The sequence below is a fragment of the Pyrgilauda ruficollis genome, unplaced genomic scaffold (assembly GCF_017590135.1).
Source record: "Pyrgilauda ruficollis isolate IOZ18807 unplaced genomic scaffold, ASM1759013v1 scaffold8, whole genome shotgun sequence".
NCBI classification, from domain to species: domain Eukaryota; kingdom Metazoa; phylum Chordata; class Aves; order Passeriformes; family Passeridae; genus Pyrgilauda; species Pyrgilauda ruficollis.
In genome coordinates, this window is record NW_024529932.1 from 700,563 (window position 1) to 720,066 (window position 19,504).

At 34.6% G+C, this 19,504-nt stretch overlaps 1 protein-coding gene across 4 annotated transcripts in view; it reads right to left on the minus strand.

Annotated features, from left to right (window-relative positions):
• The window catches only part of NBEA (neurobeachin), a 448,146-nt gene that overhangs the window by 266,094 nt on the left and 162,548 nt on the right, over positions 1 to 19,504 (minus strand). For all 4 annotated transcript variants that reach the window (XM_041487283.1, XM_041487285.1, XM_041487282.1 and 1 more), the window contains exons 31-32: positions 13,131 to 13,569; positions 1,566 to 1,720 (exon numbers count right to left, since the gene is read on the minus strand). In XM_041487283.1, coding sequence (XP_041343217.1) covers positions 1,566 to 1,720; positions 13,131 to 13,569 — 594 coding nt within the window. The remainder of the gene's footprint in view (positions 1 to 1,565; positions 1,721 to 13,130; positions 13,570 to 19,504) is intronic.

Sequence of the window (19,504 nt, forward strand, 5' to 3'; positions counted from 1 at the left end):
AATATTTTCAATGGGATACTACTTTTCTTTAGCTGTCATTAATATGATTAGCATTTCTAAATTGTTAATATAAAACTTAAATCTTAAAAAATCTTCAAATCTTCATATAATGCTTTACTACGGAATTCAGTACATATATAATTCTAATTAAACCTCACACTTGCTGAAATTCCATTAAACCAGTACTTTTCATTTGATCAAGCTAATTCATAGATTAGGATCAAAAACAATTTCATAAATAAAAAAAACAACAGCAAGATCTGTCAAAAAAAGGAGCCTTTAATCCACAGTGAATGAACCACAGCTTCTACAATACTGCCCTCTACTAAGAACAGTACTGGGGAAATGACTGATTTTAAAATGCAGTTACTTATAAACAAGGGCTACTATGTTCCAGCCAAAATAGTTCAGATATTTAATCAGTAAGAAGACTGAAAACCTTACTACTATTCAGTGTCATTTGGAAAACAAGGTTTCCAGTGCAAGATATTTTTTGCACAACATAAGAATATCTAAGAGGAAATCCATTCAAGATTAACAGAAGAGTCTACACAAATGGAACTGTTGCTAGAAGCAATAACATTATTCAGAGTATTCATTCCTCCCATCTGCCTCAGGAAAGTTAGATTTTTAGCTCTTTTTTTTATCCTTAAAAAAAAAAAAATCAAAGTCCTATTACCAGGTGTTAAAGGTAATCTGCAAAAGGAAAGAAAAAAATTGAGCTCATATTAGTCCATAAAGCAGAAGGATGTCAAAAGCATCCTGCTCTGCTGCTGCAACCTCAGAGAGATTTTCACATTCTCAACCCTTGACTGAAGTTGTGATATCCTTGAAGAGAGCTCTTCTCTCAAGTGCTTCTGCTTTTTTTTAAAAAGAAAAAATACTACAGCCAGATACTTCAAAGGAGTTTAAGTTAAATATCCGTTGCTCTCAGTAAGGATTCCTTTCTCAATGGAAACCAGTCTCCACTGTCAACATGCTTCTTCATGATAGAGAATCCCATTACTACTATTAAAAATAATTTTAAAAGAAGGTCTTGTCCTCCTCCTATAGGTCACAAGAAACAACTACTGGTAAGGCATGAATTCAGTCAAATTAAGTAGTTTCTTACTTAAAAACCTTCCAAAAAGAGCATAATTTTCACTGACAAATAATAATTGTCCAAAATATTCATGCTCTGCGATCTACAATATGTTTATTAAGTAGCTACTTGCCTTTACTTTCTTTGATACATAGGAGGGATTAATTGGAATGTATGACATAAACATCCTCTACTGCAGAGCGCTAGAAAAGTTAGCTCATTTAAATTCTAAACAACACTTATAAAACAATATTGAGGCTATTTATGAACTTATTTAAGGCTGTGTAAGTCCATTGTGCACTCTCAAAGATTATAAATAGAGACCAAGAAAAAACACTGTCTCTAATAAAGGCCAAGGTTTAACCTTTCCAGGTTTTATTTTGGAACTACAACACCACCACCAAGATGATTAAAAAACAAAACACCATGAAAGGTAACAAAACAAAGACAAAATGGGGGTCACAAGAATATTTAAGGACAATACCTGTTGTATTAATCATACTTTTTGGTGTAGCTCCTGTTGCAGCAAATATATTAGGTGTACTACCCGGTGGCAGCCCGCTCCCAGCTGTGGCAGCTCCAACAGTGGTAACAGCCAGACTACCCGGAGGGGGTTTCTTCACTGGTACAACCACACTCCTGTGGAAAAGGAAACAGGAGATTACTAAAATTGCACGAGAGCCAGGAAGAGTTGTTGCTTGTGATGGGTTTAGGCTGCTGTATGATGCAGTTGCTGAGAAATACATAATATTGTAAATTTTCTTAACCTTCCTGAAACAGGATAAAACTCTGTTAACAGGCCCTAAACCCATGCTCATATCCTTATTCTGCAGCTTCATGTGACTCTGAAAAACCTAATTTATCTTCCAACACCCATAAAATGGAAAGACTACCATCTCAACATGGTGAGAACATTGCTATCAACAGTATAACACTGCAATGTGTTCTAGATTTGCAAAGATAATGTTAGCTGTCAGAAATTATGCCAGCAGACTAGAAGTCTATATGCATGCAGTCATAAGGACTGTGAATTTGTTGATCCTAATGAAGTTACCTAAGATAACAAATTTTTTGCCTTTCAGTTGCACATTTGAAGAGTAGGGTATCTCTCGGTACCATGAACATATCAGTCTTTCACAGAGATGATTAAGAAACAATTTTAAATTCAGCCTTCTTTCATCTTAATCTAAATCAACAGCACATGATGTACATTGAACAGCAAAAATGCAACACAATAAATACTTGCTTTCACAGTATTGATATTGCTGAGGTTTAAAAAGCAGTCTTGAGAATCTGAAGATTTTAAGAAGAGAACAGGGCTTTCATACAAAAAATCCAACATAATATCAAATATAAGCAGGCAACATTGCACTCAAACAAACACTTTTTAACCTAATTTGCAATCACATTTAGGGTTCTTTTAAGCGTGAAAACCAAGTCTGCTCTTCGGAGACAATACTTTTTCAACACTGGGAGGCTCTTATAGTGGAAGAAATTATATTTACATTTTTCTTTTTAATACTTTCATTTATCTATAAAACCCCTTTCTCCATAAATGTCTGTTTCAGTGGCAAACCTGAGTGAAAAACAAACCTGAAACAAATAATATTTGTAGAATATCGAACAATATATTTTCACCATTGTGTACATTTTCTGTTTAAGCAGATACACTCTTTAAAATTAATCATTGTGAAACGAAAAGAGCAAGTAAAGGCAATTATTTAGGGCGATGAGGCCACATTTTGCTCAAGAAATTCCTTCAGTAACTGCTTTGTTGCACTTTTTTGTAAGTATGATAGCATATAATGAATCACAGGATGTGGCATAATGTTTTAGGGTAATGTACTTTTTCCCTATATGTCTAAATCATCCATCTCCTGGATTTTAAAGACTGGTGGTGACAGTGTAGAAAACAATCCATAAGCATTTTTTTTCCTTGGTGTCTTTAGAGGCCGGGCAGTTGAAGTCTCTGCATTCTGAACAACAGTCTACCCCTGCCCGGAAGCACATACTGTTAGAGAGGTAAGTTTAGGCATGTCCATGGGTTTTTGTCTCAGTCCATTTACATTAGGAGGAGATGAGTTTGAGCAGTGCAATAGCTATTGATTAAGAGAAGTGACCCTAAAATAATTGCTTTTGTCTGTAGTTAATAATCTTACAATCACTGCTCATATTAAGTGTTTACATAGCAGCAGCTACAGCTGAACAAAGCTGGGTGTACAGGGGTTAGATTAATCTGCTCCATAACACCATGAAATTTCCTAAAGCTACCCCCAATCTACATATAAAGATCCCTATTTCAATTAATACCTCAATCAAATATTTGAATTTGGGTTGTAATACTGAATAAGTACTCAAAAGCAAAGTCCTTGTAGTGTCATAAAAACATGAGAAGAAATTAGAGCTTGTTTCTTAGGTGGGAGTGTTTCCCAATTATATCAATTTCAAAAGGAAACTACTGTAGTTACCTTCTACCTTTGTAGAGAATTTCAATAGAAAGGGTGAATGAAGAATGAATGGGAGTATTTTTATGCTGGAGCACAAGAAGGAAAGACACAGGAGGAAAAGGTGTCTTAGACTGGCCTATTCTAACGGCACATGGATTATCGGGTCACCAAGACCACTGGACAACATGTAGCTTCACAAGATGACCTTGCGGACAAACTGTGAAGAGTGATGACTCAAAGAGCTTGGGAAGGACAGAGAAGCTGTTGGAAGGTCCATAAAAGTAAAAAAGGCATATACAAAACCTGGAAAGAGTGGCCAATATATGAAGAACACAGGAGATGTGAGGAAGACTTGACAGCTGTCATCCCACACTCTCCATGGCATTGGAGCAGATCCTGGACCTCTTATCTGGATGCAAGCAGGAAGGATCCCTGACTGCTGGACAGGCTCCTTAGACACACGCTCATTCCAGGGTTTCCAAATGTAAGACAGTGTGAGTAAAAGACATGTATTTTATTTCAAGAAATACAATTTCCCCCTCATATGAAGTCTGGTATTACTATCTGCTAAATTAGCAATACAATCTCTGTGGAAGTATTTCCTCTTTTCCTGCTATTTTTTTCAAGATGAAGCTAAATTCAAGGTGTTCCTCCTCATATTTAAACAGTTCAGTGGTCTTCCAGAGTGTCCAAAAGATCACCTAACTTTCTATAGCAAAGATCACACATGTTAGCTTACTTCCCAGATGTAATAGGATCAGTTTGATTTGGAAGGGATCCCTTATAAATGTAGTTTAGAACTGAAATACAGCTTCTGTAGCAAGAAGGACAATCCTTCCCATATCCCACAGATATAATGTTCTACATATAGCTGGCATTGTTTTGTGTATCTAAATCACCACATTCGGATAGGTCAGGTTCTATTAAATAACAAATTATCAAGAAATATCAATAGAAACCTCTCTACCATAAGAATAGGGAAAATCAGTGAGATGACATCATCCCAGACTGAAAGAAAATGCAGCTTTCTGACATACCATACATGGTGACCTTGTCAAAATGTCTCATTCTTACTGATAAAACAAAATACAGTGAGTGAATACAGAATGACATTTAGATGAAACAGACAGAAGAACTGTATGAACAACACAACAGAATGGTCAAAAATGTGCAAAACAACAAGAGGGACAGCAGAACAAGAAAGGTGAAAGAGAATGACTGCCCTTCAAGTAAATAAGGTCTACTTTTAACCAATCTAACCACTACAACAGCACGGTAACTGAAAACAGACAAAAAAATCAGACTTAAGAAAGAAGTATTATACTTGAGCATAATAAGATTTGAGGAATGAATTTACTGTGATAGATTCTTTACATGTATCTGTCAGGCATTCATGTTCTTTTTCACGAAGGAATGGAAATTTACAGACAAGAAGAAAAGGTTATATACACTTCGGTATTTCATTTTAGGCCTTGCTTTGTAAAACATATTTCAGACTCCCTAAACATTCCAAACTGGCCCACAGTTGTCCGAGTCACATAATCATGGTCTCAAATGACTCACAGTGATGTAGTCAGCAAAGACTTAGTAGTAATTGTCTGTAGCAACTGATTTTATTTCTGTGTTCCTTGGATGGTTTTCAATACTAAATATTGGCTCCTAATGACTGTTCCTTTACTCTGAGTGTCCTTTACCAATTTTAAACCTGAGCCTGAAGTCATCGTAATTCATATCATGCTTAAGATGAGTGTTGTTGATTCAACCCACATACTACTTATACATTGCTGGTTCATTAAATAACCTCAGCAAATAGCTACAGGATTCTTCTGGGGTTTAGAAATTTGCATGAAATAACTAGATAGAAAATAATACCATTAATGCATTGAAATGCAAAAAGAGAAAATGGAAATTTAAAAAAACCCACCACTTTCTCAAATTGACTTTACTTAAATATTTAGCTACACAGGGCTGGTGACACACAAATTATGCAGCTCTATATTTTCTCTTTCTCTGCAATTCACATTTTGTATCTCTTCTCCATTTTAAAATTTAAAGGCTTTCCAACTTAATCACTGTGGTCAACATAAAGGTCAGAGATAAGCCTTCAATACTGGATGTCTTGAACTACCTATCTGAGCAGCAGCAATTAAATTAGAATCACTTTACTCTCCTGTGGGATATGTGAAACCTCTTAAGGCTGAATTAATATTCTTGCTGCTCCTTTCCTCCCCCACAGCAGCAGAAAGCATGAGGATTTTTCAAGTATTCTTCAAAAGGTAGCACTGACTTCTGGCAAGTTTTTCATAGCATTGCTCTGTGTCAAACAGCAACTTCAGAGGTTTCAGAAGAAATCACATTAGAAAGTGGGTGGCAATTTTTCTGCTATATTACATGCTACCTTGTTCCTTCAGCTAGATTAACTTAATCTCTGAAAAGAAAGCTTAATATTCCTTCTGTAAAAGTTATATATATTGGCCATATCTCTGTCCATATCTAGTTCACTATGAAACATTTACATTGTTGTTTGCTCCCTGTTCTTTCTGATTTCACCCCCAGACTCTGATCGGGGCCTGCAATGTCACTAAGAACATATTCTGAATCCTATTTTAAACAACCACCTATTAGGCTGACTGCAGTAAGATAAGATACATCTGATACCAAGGAGGAAAGGTTTAACTCAGAGTAAAGAGCCATAGAGAAAAAAAAAGGGGATTAAAAAATTGCGAGGTATACACATGAGTTGTAGAAGAGATATGGAAGGTTCACAGAAGGATGAAATTGTTGGGACTTATGCAAATGAAATATTAGTGCTGAATATCCATGAATTATGGATTCTTTCAATCATTTGATTTCACACATGTACCAAAACCTCCAAATTTCAAAATACATGAAATGGTCCTAATCTACTAAAAAAAAATTGCTTGTTTCTAACTACAAGAAAGTGAATCATCTCAGATGACGTTTTAGGACAAGGACATGAAGATCATTGATCCTCAATCTTGGATCAAACAGAGGGGTAAGTATTTATTCACAAAGAAATCCCATCCTTGCATCCAGGATAAATTACCTGAAGCATCTAAAATGATCTAAAATACTGACAAAAAAACAAGGAAAATATTAAAAGATAAAAAAGCTAATTATCAGGAAATATTAATGGTCTTGGCTAAACAGAGAAATGAGAAATACTGGAAGTTTAATAAGTTTGAAGAAAGTGAATAGAATCTAAGTGAACATGCTATGTATTAAATGTCAGGAACATCATCAAATATAGGAAAAAACTCCAAAGGAACAATCAATGACATATAAATGAGTATAGGTGAGGAACCTAATCCTGTACATATGCTGAAGAAAGGGAAGAAAAACAAAAAAGAAAGGCTAGAAAGCTACAATCAGTTCTGTAAAAGAAGGCAGATAGGGATAAACAGCAAGACAAAAATGCAGTTCCATTTTCATCTATATAGCCAGTTTTTCATCTATCTCCCAGAAAGGAGGGAGATGCTGGTTTCTCCTTATCAACTTCAGGCCAGATATCCCTACAGTTCCATGTATATGAATATGAAAAGGCTCACATTACACCAGTGATAAGTGGTGTTTTGAAAGAGTTACCTGTGTATAGATTGCTTAATGACAGATATGGGGAATAGGATTACAACTTGATGAAAATAAATTGAGGGTTATTATACCGAATTTTGGTTGACTTGAATCTATTCATAAATTTAGGATGATTTTTTTTTCCTAAACAGCTGATGTGGCAATGAGATTTCCCTTTCTCTTTTATTACATTTACTAAATGAGTGACTGAGGCACTCTTCTAGGAATGCAGACAATGCAACTTCAGCCCTCTCCTCTAACAGGATCTGAAACCATACCTCATTCTCTGGAGTGTATTTTTACTGCTACCTCAGAAAAATATATTCTAGAGAAGCTGTCAAGTATTTTCTTTGGACCAATCTCCATTGCACAAAGATAATGAAAATTACCTTGAGTGAACTGGAACCAGATGAGTCCTTTAATTCCCACACTACTGATTAGGTTTTCCATGCATACGTTCACACACTATTGTGGCACCCAAAGTAATGGGGAATGCAGTGCCTAAGAACAGACAGCACCTGTACCTGTCCCTTCTCGATTCATGGGAAAGTTGCTCTAATTTTCTTCAAATATTTGCAATTAACTTCATAAAGTAACCATTTTTGTGGGGAGAAGACTAAAGGGTATTTATCCATGACAAAATTTTAATAAGATTTCAGGAAAATCAAATAAACATTTTTCAGCAATCATCATTTGGAGAATCTAATGACTCTAACAAGAATATGGCCTCCTATTTAAATTACTTAGTAGACCACTGCATACTAATGATCTCCCAAAGGTGGCAAATCATACAACAGATAGACATTGAACCTCTCTATTTGAACCTTCAGTGCATCTTCTCTCACAATTCTTGTCTTTTCCCATTCTACCAGTTAACTATAAAAGAAAAAAAAAGAGGAAAAAAGAAAAAAAAATCCCACCACTGTATTCTAGCCAAATACATAGATTCTCTGAGTAATACTTCTAAACATAGCATACCTACATAAAATTAATTGTATTTTTGAAGACCACCTGTCTCTGTATTAATGGGAAGGACATGTATGAGACCTGACTGGATCTCACAAGTTGTCCACCTTTTCTAACTAGCACTTTTAATACTAGCCCCAAGGTCCTTCTGTCGGGGGAAAAAAGAAAAACTGCAAAAATCAAAAACTAAAGTATTTCAAAGATGTGTTCTCCAAAATATTCTCAAATACGTTCCAAAGATTTCACCAGGTATGTAAACTAAGCAAACTCATAGTTCTCCAATTTATGAAATTATAATGGATTAAAAGGGAATCACATCTTTAATAGCAGCAAAATCTTTTAATTTCTAGGAACTCGAGATTTTCTGCTTATACAAGCATTCTTCATATTGAATTAATTCTAAGAACAGAAAATATATGTAAATTACCTCAGTTTGAAAAAATAATAAATGAGACAATGCCACAAGCACTTTCAATTTCAATAATAGCACCCATCTAAGAAATTTCTACTAGAAAAAAGTAGAGAGTGAAGTGGAAGCTTCAAAATGCAATACTGAGTAGGATCTGAAAAAAAATTCAAAAACCATAATGATCTAGGTTGCATCTAGTGGGACCAATGTAAATTGACAAAAAAAAAAAACAAAAAAACAAAAAAACAAAAAAACAAACCAAAAAAAAACCAAAAAAACCCAAAAAACAAAAAAAAAAAAAACCCACAAGAAATCCCCAAACCCTAAAAACCAATAAGAGGGACTGAATTTTGTCAGATGGAAGATGAGAAGGCAAAAAGGAATTATTGGTGAGTTATGCTCCATTAGTTGCAAATCTAGGTGAAATCACCCTTTGTGTTTGCTTCTAAAAACGTCAACCTGGATGCCATTTTCAAGAAATTCAGTCTGACGTTAAAAGACATGTCATAACTTTGAGGATCCAGCTCTTGTGTCCCAGAAATCTGTTTATATAGCTCATAATGTAATTACAGCTACCTTAAGACAGATGAGGCAGAAGGCAGCAATATATTGAAAACTAATTGAAAAATGCAGTTGTCCAGAAGCACTTGTGGGGAAGAGGTCTCTGAAAAGCTGCTCTAAGCTTCAGAGTTTGAAGTGAAATTTTTGATGTTGTCACTCTCAATCTATTGAAGAGCTGACAGACAATCAAACCCGTCTGGCTGCCTGGCAGCTCATTTTGCTGGCAGGTGGCAAACAATTAGACACACCAATTTGTGCCTCCTGATGACATTAAAGCATGAAACTAAGTTGTATGCAGGGCCTAGTGATTTGTGTGAAAGCATTTCAAAAATAATACTCTTTGCCGTGGCAACTCATTTCAGACTGCCACCTCCCATTACGGCTTTGAGTGGTGAAGACGACAGACTTGAGTTACGTGCGGCGCAAGGCCGCTTCTGTTCAATCCGTCATCAGCGCCCCCCGAGACCTCAATCCCCTCCTTTCATCAATATCACCTCATCATTTACATTTGATAGCACTTGAACTGCTGCATACATTAGCTACACACAGCTCCCATTTGATAAAACATGCTGGGCACTTTTTCGGCTTTTATGTTTCATTTACGACTGCGCAAATTCCACGGGAGAATATGTGGTAGCCTGATACAAAGTGACTCTTATGGACACATTAGCAATGTACAATTAAAAGATCATGCAGAGCAAAACATATCATGTTAAATGCTAAAATATACTTCTCAATTTCAATTGTATTTACAGGAGCTTACTTTACATGGTGTTTACCTTCATCCATGATCATAATTAAAGAAAATTACCTCAGCTGTTCATTTGCTAGGCGCTCGCACATCCAAATGCAAAAAACCAACCAAACAAAAATCTATCCTCAAAACGATAGAGAACATCTTCAGATTAATGTGAAAAACACATTTCTCAAACCTAGATTTGCTTATAAATATGGAATCACTGTGCTTATTTTATAAAACCTGAAACAAATAGAATCTGCAAAACAAAACACTCCATTGCTCATGGTTCTCCCCAGGGACAATAAAGACGACCAATAGCCACATTTCTCAGTGGAGTACCAAAAGCTGCATAAACTACAGCAACACAAGATCCTACAGAAATATGTTTTACAGGCACAGTTTTAGCTTTAAAAAAACCTCAAACGAACAGTTTGTTATTTAACTGTATTAGTAAACACAATCTCATTTATATGAACAAGTAAGGAAAGATAATCCTGCTATAATTTCTTTTCAGTTTTTCAATAGTTATTGGGATACTGCAGGAAATAAAATGTTCAGAAATCACCACTAGGCAAAATTCATGCTGCTTTGTCAATAAATACTTAAATTTGTTCAGTTATTATTTCAACATACTATTCAAACTTTTCCCCCCCTAACCGTTGTTTCATCCCCCATGAAAAGTTATAGGATCTGAATATAGCAGATCTGAATCTGCTCCACTTTCATAATTTGGAAAAGTGCCACCATCATTATCCATATTTGCCTCCAAATATTGTTAAATGGTGGTCAGATAAGTATTCTGGCAATAAGAGAAATCTTGCTTGAACAGTGAGCATCATTCAATAATGCAGCCAAGGAGTGGAGCCAGTCAGTTGAGGTCTTAGTTGATGGGCTAAGAACACCAAGATGGCCACAGTTCAAAAACATTTGTTTAGTTGAATAAAAGAATGTAACATTTCCCAGTCTGATGGACTTGCCTGAACCTGCCATTTTTCCTGTCATAGTTGTTGGTTATACTAAAAATCATCATCTACCTCACTCACCAAAATCAGACAGCAGAGTAATTTATTTAAGAGAGGAAAAAAAATCACCAAAAATGACGTAAAACTGAATTCTTTTGCCTAAACTTCACCCATTACCCCTTTTTTTTTTTTCTTTTTCTTTTCTTTCCCTCTGAAGAAGTGAATGATTCCAAAGGCTGAATGTACAATGTATGCTACCAAGATACAGCATGGCAGTGCACTTTTTACAGCAGGAAATCATCAAATTTGGTTGACAGGGTAACAGGTCAGGGAAAAAACAAACCACTAAACTCATTAGCTGCTAAACTTATTAAGTATAAAATATCTATCAAAACTTATAAGCTCTAGACATAAGGCACCTCTTATATAATTCCGCAATTTTGTATTATCTACTACTACTAATGATGTTCAAAAGGTACAAGCAGTCACATTGTTGCAAGAACAATTAAATGGAGGTGCTCACATTAAATAAAGGTTATGGCCAATTGACTGCAGGCCCTTGGAGTTTTTAATGCTTCCTTATAGAGCTATAATTTTAAAAAGCACAGTAAAATTCACGTCTTCAATCACCTTGATGTCAAGTTCCCTCTAACAACGACAAAGACATCTCATGAGATGATATGCTCCTTTTTAATTTAGGTGTCTTGCATTTTGTGAATCAACCACTGCTCTCTGAATTAAATATTTTTCTTATTAACCCAGGTAGAAATTTATATAAAGTAAACTTTTTGCTGTTTTCAGTTAAGGTGTGATTATTTCTACATGTAGCATGACGTTTTATACTGCTTTATGTACAAGCATGCATTCTGGAATATGGTGGTTCCTCACAGAGGAAAAGGAAAAATTCTTAACTGTATAGGAAGAAAAAAATATTTTTCACTTCATATTGAAATCAATCTAAAATAAAAATATGCATATTGATGAACTAAAAAAATAACTTCTTAATAAAAAAGCTCTTAAATGAGCTTTGTCTAGAAAAGTCTTAAGACCTAAAATATTATTTAAAACCTAAAATGTTAGAAAGGGATACATTCATTGCTTCTAAAGAATATTTCACTTTTCCTATCTTGATAAAATCATCTTTCTTACAACAGACACTATCTGATTGTTAATCAAATTATTTCAGAAAAACTGTATTTATATATAGAGAGACAAGAAGACATCAGATTTGTTTACAGACCTCATAATGGAAAAGTACTTCACTTTTATTCTAAAATTCTGACATATCTTCTTGCACTTTACTGTTTATGTTATGTTGAAAACACTGAATATTATTTTTCTTAAGGTTTAATGAAGATATTTATATTTTTGCAGGTTTTCTGTAAATATAGGTCTTTTTCCCTCATAAATCACAATATATCTCTTCTCTGCCTTATTTTTTTTTATTTCCTTCAGTATTTTACTTGCCTGAACTTTATCTGTACCTGCCTGATAAACTAATACACTTTTAAGTTTTCAAGACATGTCTTAAATTGTCTTTAAGCCTTGATTCAATTTTTAACATTTTAAAAATATTTTTATGAAGAAACTGAAAGGATGTAAAATACAATCACATCAACACTCACAAGACTTAGGTCTAAACTCACAGTGGATGGGACTATACTTCTGGAAGGATGCTTAGAATTCCACAACAGCACAATCTCTATGTTCAGGATGACTGAGAGGGACTGGACATTTAACAACAAGTATATTAATTAGAAACTAGGAAGATACAGCCCAAGAAAAAAAAAAAAAAAAAAAGAAACCAACAAAAAGGACTCTTTGTGGAAATGTTCATGAATTTAGTTTTAAGCACTAACTTCTGAGCTTTAACAGCTTCTGTTATTTAAAGACCTAAAAGGAAACTGGTTTCCACCATGACCAAGCAAACAATTTGCCATGGTCAAAGCATTTCAGTACCAGAAAACAGTTAAATGATGGATCTAATTAAGATTTAAGCCTTTGAAAGAATATTCTACTGAATTTCTGCACAATCTGTTCTGTATCAGCAGATATTGCCCCCCCTCCTTCTCACTAAAATAGCATCTTAAAGAAAAAAGATTTTATTGCACATATATTTCTTGGCAACAGGCTTTTTTTTTTCCCCCCAAGTACTTCATAGAGTTTTATTCACTGCTAACAGAGAAGAACAAGGTGAATTACTTTCGTCTATATTATGTGGTCTGTTGGTAATGCAGAAAGGGAGACATAGTGCTGTTGTTTTTAACATACTATCAACCAATAAATACCAATAGTAGAACAACTTCTTGAAGAAATAAAAGCCCTTCAAACTTCTGAATTACATCAATATAAAATAATGAGTCCAACCATATACCTGTCAAATGAGTGAAACTGCATGGGAAGAATAGCCTGAGCTTCTCTCTTCAGTGCAGGGTCTGGGTAAGGGATTGGATCTGGGCCACATTCTGCAATTTCAACAGGGGCTGCCACAAGACTTTTCAGTATTTCTTTGACATTGATTCCTTTACTTTGACTGATACTGGATATTGATGATGCAGGTTTCAGAATCTCACTGGGGCTTTCTGTTAAGCTCTCCTGAGATTTCTTCACTTCTGAAGACAAAGTAGACAACAGCTCACTCATAGCATCAGGACCTGTGCTAGTCTCCATGTCTGTCCCATTCAAAATATTGGGCATCTGTTCATCTCCAATTCCAGAATCTGTATGAGGAATAGAACTTTCCAGCTGAATATCTTCAACCGGTGTTGGTGTTTCTTTATCTTTGATATTTTCTGGAAACACAGTTGGTGTCTCTGCAGTGAAATAGAGATTGTGAACAAAATTTAGTTTGATATTTTCCCATAAAATATGATCATAAGGTTTTATATGACAGAAATGTGTTAGGCCACAAATAATGGTATTTGAACCTTAAAGAGTCATTCTACGTACAAAATATTTTACCTCCAACAGCTGTTTGGCATATAAACAGACTTGGAAGAAGGAGCCCAAAATCGCATTATACAAACTCAGGGGCATTTAGAAACTACAGGCCACTACTCACACAGTAATCAAACAGCAAAATACTGCCAGCAAAAACAACATTAAAAAACACCTATCAACTGCAGAACTGTATTATCCTTGAGCCTACTAGAAGGGAAAATTGCAATCACTTATGCTTTTGGATTACTGTAAAATTTACTTTTGTATTGCTGTAATCAAATATTAAGTTTGAATTCAAAAGAAAATTGCTAGACCATTTTTTAGCTTTGTGGGTTTTTTTAAAATGTGTTATTACACGCATTTCTACACACATATCATTGCACTGAATACAGATTAATTTATACATGAAGGAAAAAAAACAAGTGGTATTATTGATGTTTTAGATATCTCTTATTTTCCCACAAAAGGTAAAATTATGTAATTCAAGAACAATTGATGAACAAAATAAATACAGCTTCATAGAGATGGGCAAGTGAAATCTGTTGAGTTTGGAACATTTCCAGATTGAAAAGGATTCTATAGCATCTTGTAACCAAGAAGACCATACCTCTATTAATTACTTCAGTGAAACAGACACAAAATCTTTATTAAATAAGAATAATTTGCTACATTTAGACAAAAGTCAGCTAGAGTTGTAACTTGCATCCTAATTTTGTTTAGAGAAAGACAAACTGGGGTATTTTTGTTAACAAAATGCTTTCCTAGATTATTTTAAAACTACATTATTTTCATTAAATTATTTGTCTTGGTTACAAAATTCAGCTGTCCTACATATGAAATAAGAACACTTTTTTAATGGCTCTGATACAGTGGTTTAGATATTATGGGTAATATTTTATGGTGTATTTGAATGAAGCCTTGTTATAAAAAAAATATGCTTCAGAAATGTAACTTTAATAACAATCTCGTATCTCACTATCGATTTTTTTTACAGTCAGGTTAAAAATACCTATTCAGCATATGGGCATAAGTGTGGGTACATACATGTACACATAAAAAAAAAAATCTAAGAGACTATTTATGTGTTTCAACTAATGGTCATGTAAACTTCTTCATATGTACAAGTAATAAGAAAGAACAGATGAGGCTTTTAAAAAGATGAAGCATAATCACCCATTATAAAGAGCATTGTTTTCTTCTTTTAACAGCCATAAACACTGAAGCCACTTCCTTCTTTTTCTCTTAAGTGCCTTAAACACATCTTATCAAATAGATATGAGCTCTTTGTGAAGCAGGAAGTAGAAACTGGATTTATGAGCTGCATCAAATGCATTTAGCATCTGCCAGGTCAGGAAGCAAAAAGATCCATATCTACTTAGTACTGCCTATATTTGGCACAGAAAGACATCTGATCCACAGAATGATGCTAATGAATTTTCTGCTTGTCTTTTTAAACTCCATCCATACAAAGATAACACTTCTCAACTGAAGGGAAGATTAGTACTGGACAGCCAGTAAAGCAGGTTGTTGCCCATGAAATGTATGGTGAATAAAATGGCATAAGGCTCCATTATTATGCAAATGAAAAGAGGGCACTGAAAAGAGAGGATGGCCCACTACATGGTGAAGTTAGGTTACACCCAACCTTAATTTCCATTAAGGTCAACAATGCTGAACAGAAAACCTTATAGAAATACAGATGTGGAAAGTCAACTACCTTGAGAAAAGCAGAAAAAAGATTTTAACACATTAAAAATCTGTTGTAATGAACTGATACCAAGACAATTTTGAAAGAAATATCCCTGATATTACTGGCCTAGTAGTAGGCATTTTTTGCCAAACAGATGACTGGAGATAGTAACACTAACTGGAGAAAACCATACAAGGTTTCTCTTTTTAACAGATAGGAAAAAAAATTATGTGGACAACTGCAAATGTTCAACAGAAAGCAAGATTTCAAGATTTATTTTGGAGTAAAGAATAGTAATGGAATGCAATGAGACGAATTTAAAAAATGGCTTTCTTAAAAGAGCTTTTTAATACTTATTGTTCAGAGTAAGTAAGGGTCATATAATAAATTCAGTAAAGCTGGGGTTGTCACAACAGATTGTAATTTAGTCATGAGACCCAGGAAATAATTAGAATGTGGAAAAAGGAACTGGCTAAGAAGGAGCCATCAGCTACTTTCAAAAGAAAAGAAAAGCCTATCACACTGAGAAAAAACTACCATCGAGTTATTTTGTTCAAATTTTGAATAAAGATTTCAGGTAAAAACGTTGTGGTGAAATTTGATGACAAAATTACGAGGTACAACTGATGGTCACAGAAGCACTATTATAAGAAGGCATTATGGCAGAACTGCAAATTACATTTAATAGTGAAAAGCTTTGTGAAGATCTAGTGAAGGTCACAGAGCTTCCCATTATAACTGGAATTCATCTTTGGTAAATGACTGATGAGAAGGATTTGGATACATCAATTAGTGGGTAACTATTTAGTTACCAATACAATACAATCACAGAAAAGGCACACGTGGCTCCAAACATTTTTTTAATAAATAGTTCCTGCAACAGCTAAGCCTTAACAGCATTAGAGAAGGCTCTGGAAGGATTCATTATGTAATACTGTGTACACCTTCATATTTGAGAAATGTGGAGGTGCCACTATGGAGATACATAGCGATCTACTGTTGCAGAGAACAGTTTGGCTGACATTAATACTGAAAAGTTATACAATAGCTATTACAAGCTGTAGATGAAAATCCAAAAAAAAAAAAAAAAAGGGGATGGCAGGATTGGCACAAGAAAACCAGTTCAAACTCACCATGAATAAATTTTAGTTTGCAAAGTGACAGTCATCAAGATATAATTAAGGTTATGCAGACGCTTTCCAATCAGTATAGCAAGTTAAAAAAAATAGAACTCATCTTGAGATGCTATAAATAGGACTGTACTTAATTAATCAGCAGGTGACTTGCAAACCTTTGTTCCCAAATGAAAATAAAATGCTGAGAGGCATGCATCATTTGATACTAAAAATGGAAGTAAAACTATATTTGTGGACATAAAATTTCAGTATGACATACTATAAAGTACATAACACTAATGGAAAGGATTTAGGAAAAAAAATATCAAAGGAAGTTAGTCTAAATTCAGGCAATTGTATGGATACTTGATTTACACAAAAATCAGATTTGTGTCTTTACTTTTTTTGCTGTGTGTATCTCCAATACCTAATACAAATATGCTACACTAAGCCAATTCAGCTGAGTCTGATTTATCACTATGAATAACAATATCTAAAAACTACTAAGTGGAGTGCATTAACTCTCATTTTTAAAACATCAAACAAGCTAAATGAATAAGGGTTTAGAATGTTCAATTTACATTTTGTGCCTTAAGGAAAAATAAATTAAGAACTATTAACACTTCTTAACTAGCTTTAAGGTAAAAATCCTAGCAAATCAGGGTATGTGAAGTCCACATAAATATGGGTGAAAAAATGTATTTTAAGACCTCCTTGATCAGCATTATTATTATTACTAGTATTGCTTTAAGTAAATAGTAAACGTCTTAGCATAGGTCACAAAACCCAACCAGTTTTAGTTATAAAACTGGATATCTCTAAGTTCTGTTCCATATTCTTTTACACCATGTCTTAGCACTTCTGTTGCCTTCTGAATGCAGAAATAAATACTGATTCATAAAGTGATTTAGAAAAATCTTAAACCAGAAACATCTATTATTTTATAAAAATCCTAAATACTTAGAGCAACTTAGCAAAATGGTAAACATGAACAGAAGCAAAGCCACAACAGATTACATCTGTCCATGTTCTAACACCGTGACAGTAAGACACTAAATTTTCAGCAAACCTCATCAGTTTTCTACAGCACAAGGCCATGTCAGTAGACAAAGCAGAATCATTACTAGATCTAGTGATCTTAACCCTGTCAGAAACAGGCAGTTGGAAGCCAGATGCCTCCTTCTTACTGTTTTTCATTCTAACTAATGAGTTCGTCTACTACATTATGGGAAAAATATGGGCCTAAGTTAACTAAATGACATATTGTATATCTGGTGACCTCATCCGTCACGCTCCTTCCCTAAAATATCTTGTTTGCTTGTGATTTATGAAGTGTATTGTAATTGTTTTAACCTACTGAGTCACCTAAATAGCTCTTGCACTGCTTCCATATGGCTAAAAAATACAACCCACACACCCCCTGTTTATTAACCTAATAATGAGTCGTTTCATATGTAAGGCAAATAGACACAATTTTGTCATTATAGGAAATGATTATACAAATCACACTTTTAATATTTATTAACTTTAAAAAGATGGAAAAAAATAAAGTGTATATTCCTGTAATCTTCTTTTCTTTTTCATAGTGTTAAATCTCCCTACTAGTTAAATATGTGGTGAAATTTTTCAAAAGTAAGATGAATGAAAAAGATCTTTTAATTGCTTAAAATATGGCTGAAAAAATATTGGGAAGTGATACTATCCCAAATAATTGTCAAATTTCTGCTGTAAACAATAGAAAAATATTTGGCAGTGGAAGGGTTCGGGCCATCTTGATATAGGACTTGCCACCACCTTTTTCTGCATTTGCACTGAAAAATTTATGAGTTGTTTTCTGCATAACTCTCTTAAAGCTCTGGTGATAATCTTAATAGCTGCCTTTTATAAACCCTTCGTATTTTTCTACAAACTTCCAGAAACAGCACCCTACAAGCTGAAAATGCTTTCATTTCCAAGAAGGCTGTGATATTGCAGCTTCTTCCCTAGGTGGAAGTGTCAACTAATCAATTCCTAAACTCTAGTCCATAAAGACAGAGTGGAAAAATTCTTCCCTGCAACATCAGTAACCTCATTTTCATGTGTAAGAAGCGGCATGATTAAACTGAGATGAGAAACTAAATATGGGAACAGCCTCAAAGAGTAATAAGGGTTTGATTTAAAGGTACATTGAGAGAAGTGAGCAAGAACAAGCTTGCAATAGAAATGTCCTTAGAGGCTGAGGCACAATGGTGAGAACAGTTCGCCTAAAAGAAGTATTGAGATTCTAAGCTGCTCTCTATCTGGTACTCAGGACCTTCTCTTCTGTTGGCATTTCTATTTCCCCGTGAAAGTTTGAAGTCTTTACCAGAGTAAAAATTCCCTTTATAGTGATCCTGATCGAGGCCCAACCATGTAAAATCTAGATGATGTAGAATTTTGGCAGCTTGGCTGGTATTAATCTTCATGTAACTACGTGTTAATAGGCAAATTTTGTCATGTCCCACTAACAGACTTCATGGAGTTCTGTTATTTCTGAGGCTAAGTAACACGAACAACACTGAGAGCAGAACTCATTTGCTGTTCTAAAATAATTTTAAGCAAATTTCTTTGTAAATTTTATTATTAAAATGTGAGGGAAAAGAGCCTGGCTTAGGGTTACAATTTTCCATTCTTTCACTATCAGTCTTTAATCTACAAAAACTTTTGATAAATGCAGACTGCTTTTAGCCTGCATCTGTTATTTAGCTTTAAATTTAAACATTTATATAAACATTTATCCAGGTTTCTGAAATTCCTGCCAGACCAAACACTGTCCCTTTCCTTCCACAAGGACAGCAGTGCAGATTCAGCTGTCCAACAGCATGCTGCTATGTGTGCACATGAAGAGGTGGAAGTGGAGCACATGCCATGGCAAACTCTGGCTGACAAGAGGAAAAGCCACAAGCAGGATACCTCAGGGCTATGATATGTGTGGCTGAGGGCAGAAGGACCACAGCTGAAAATGAGGGTACTGAGGAAAGTCAG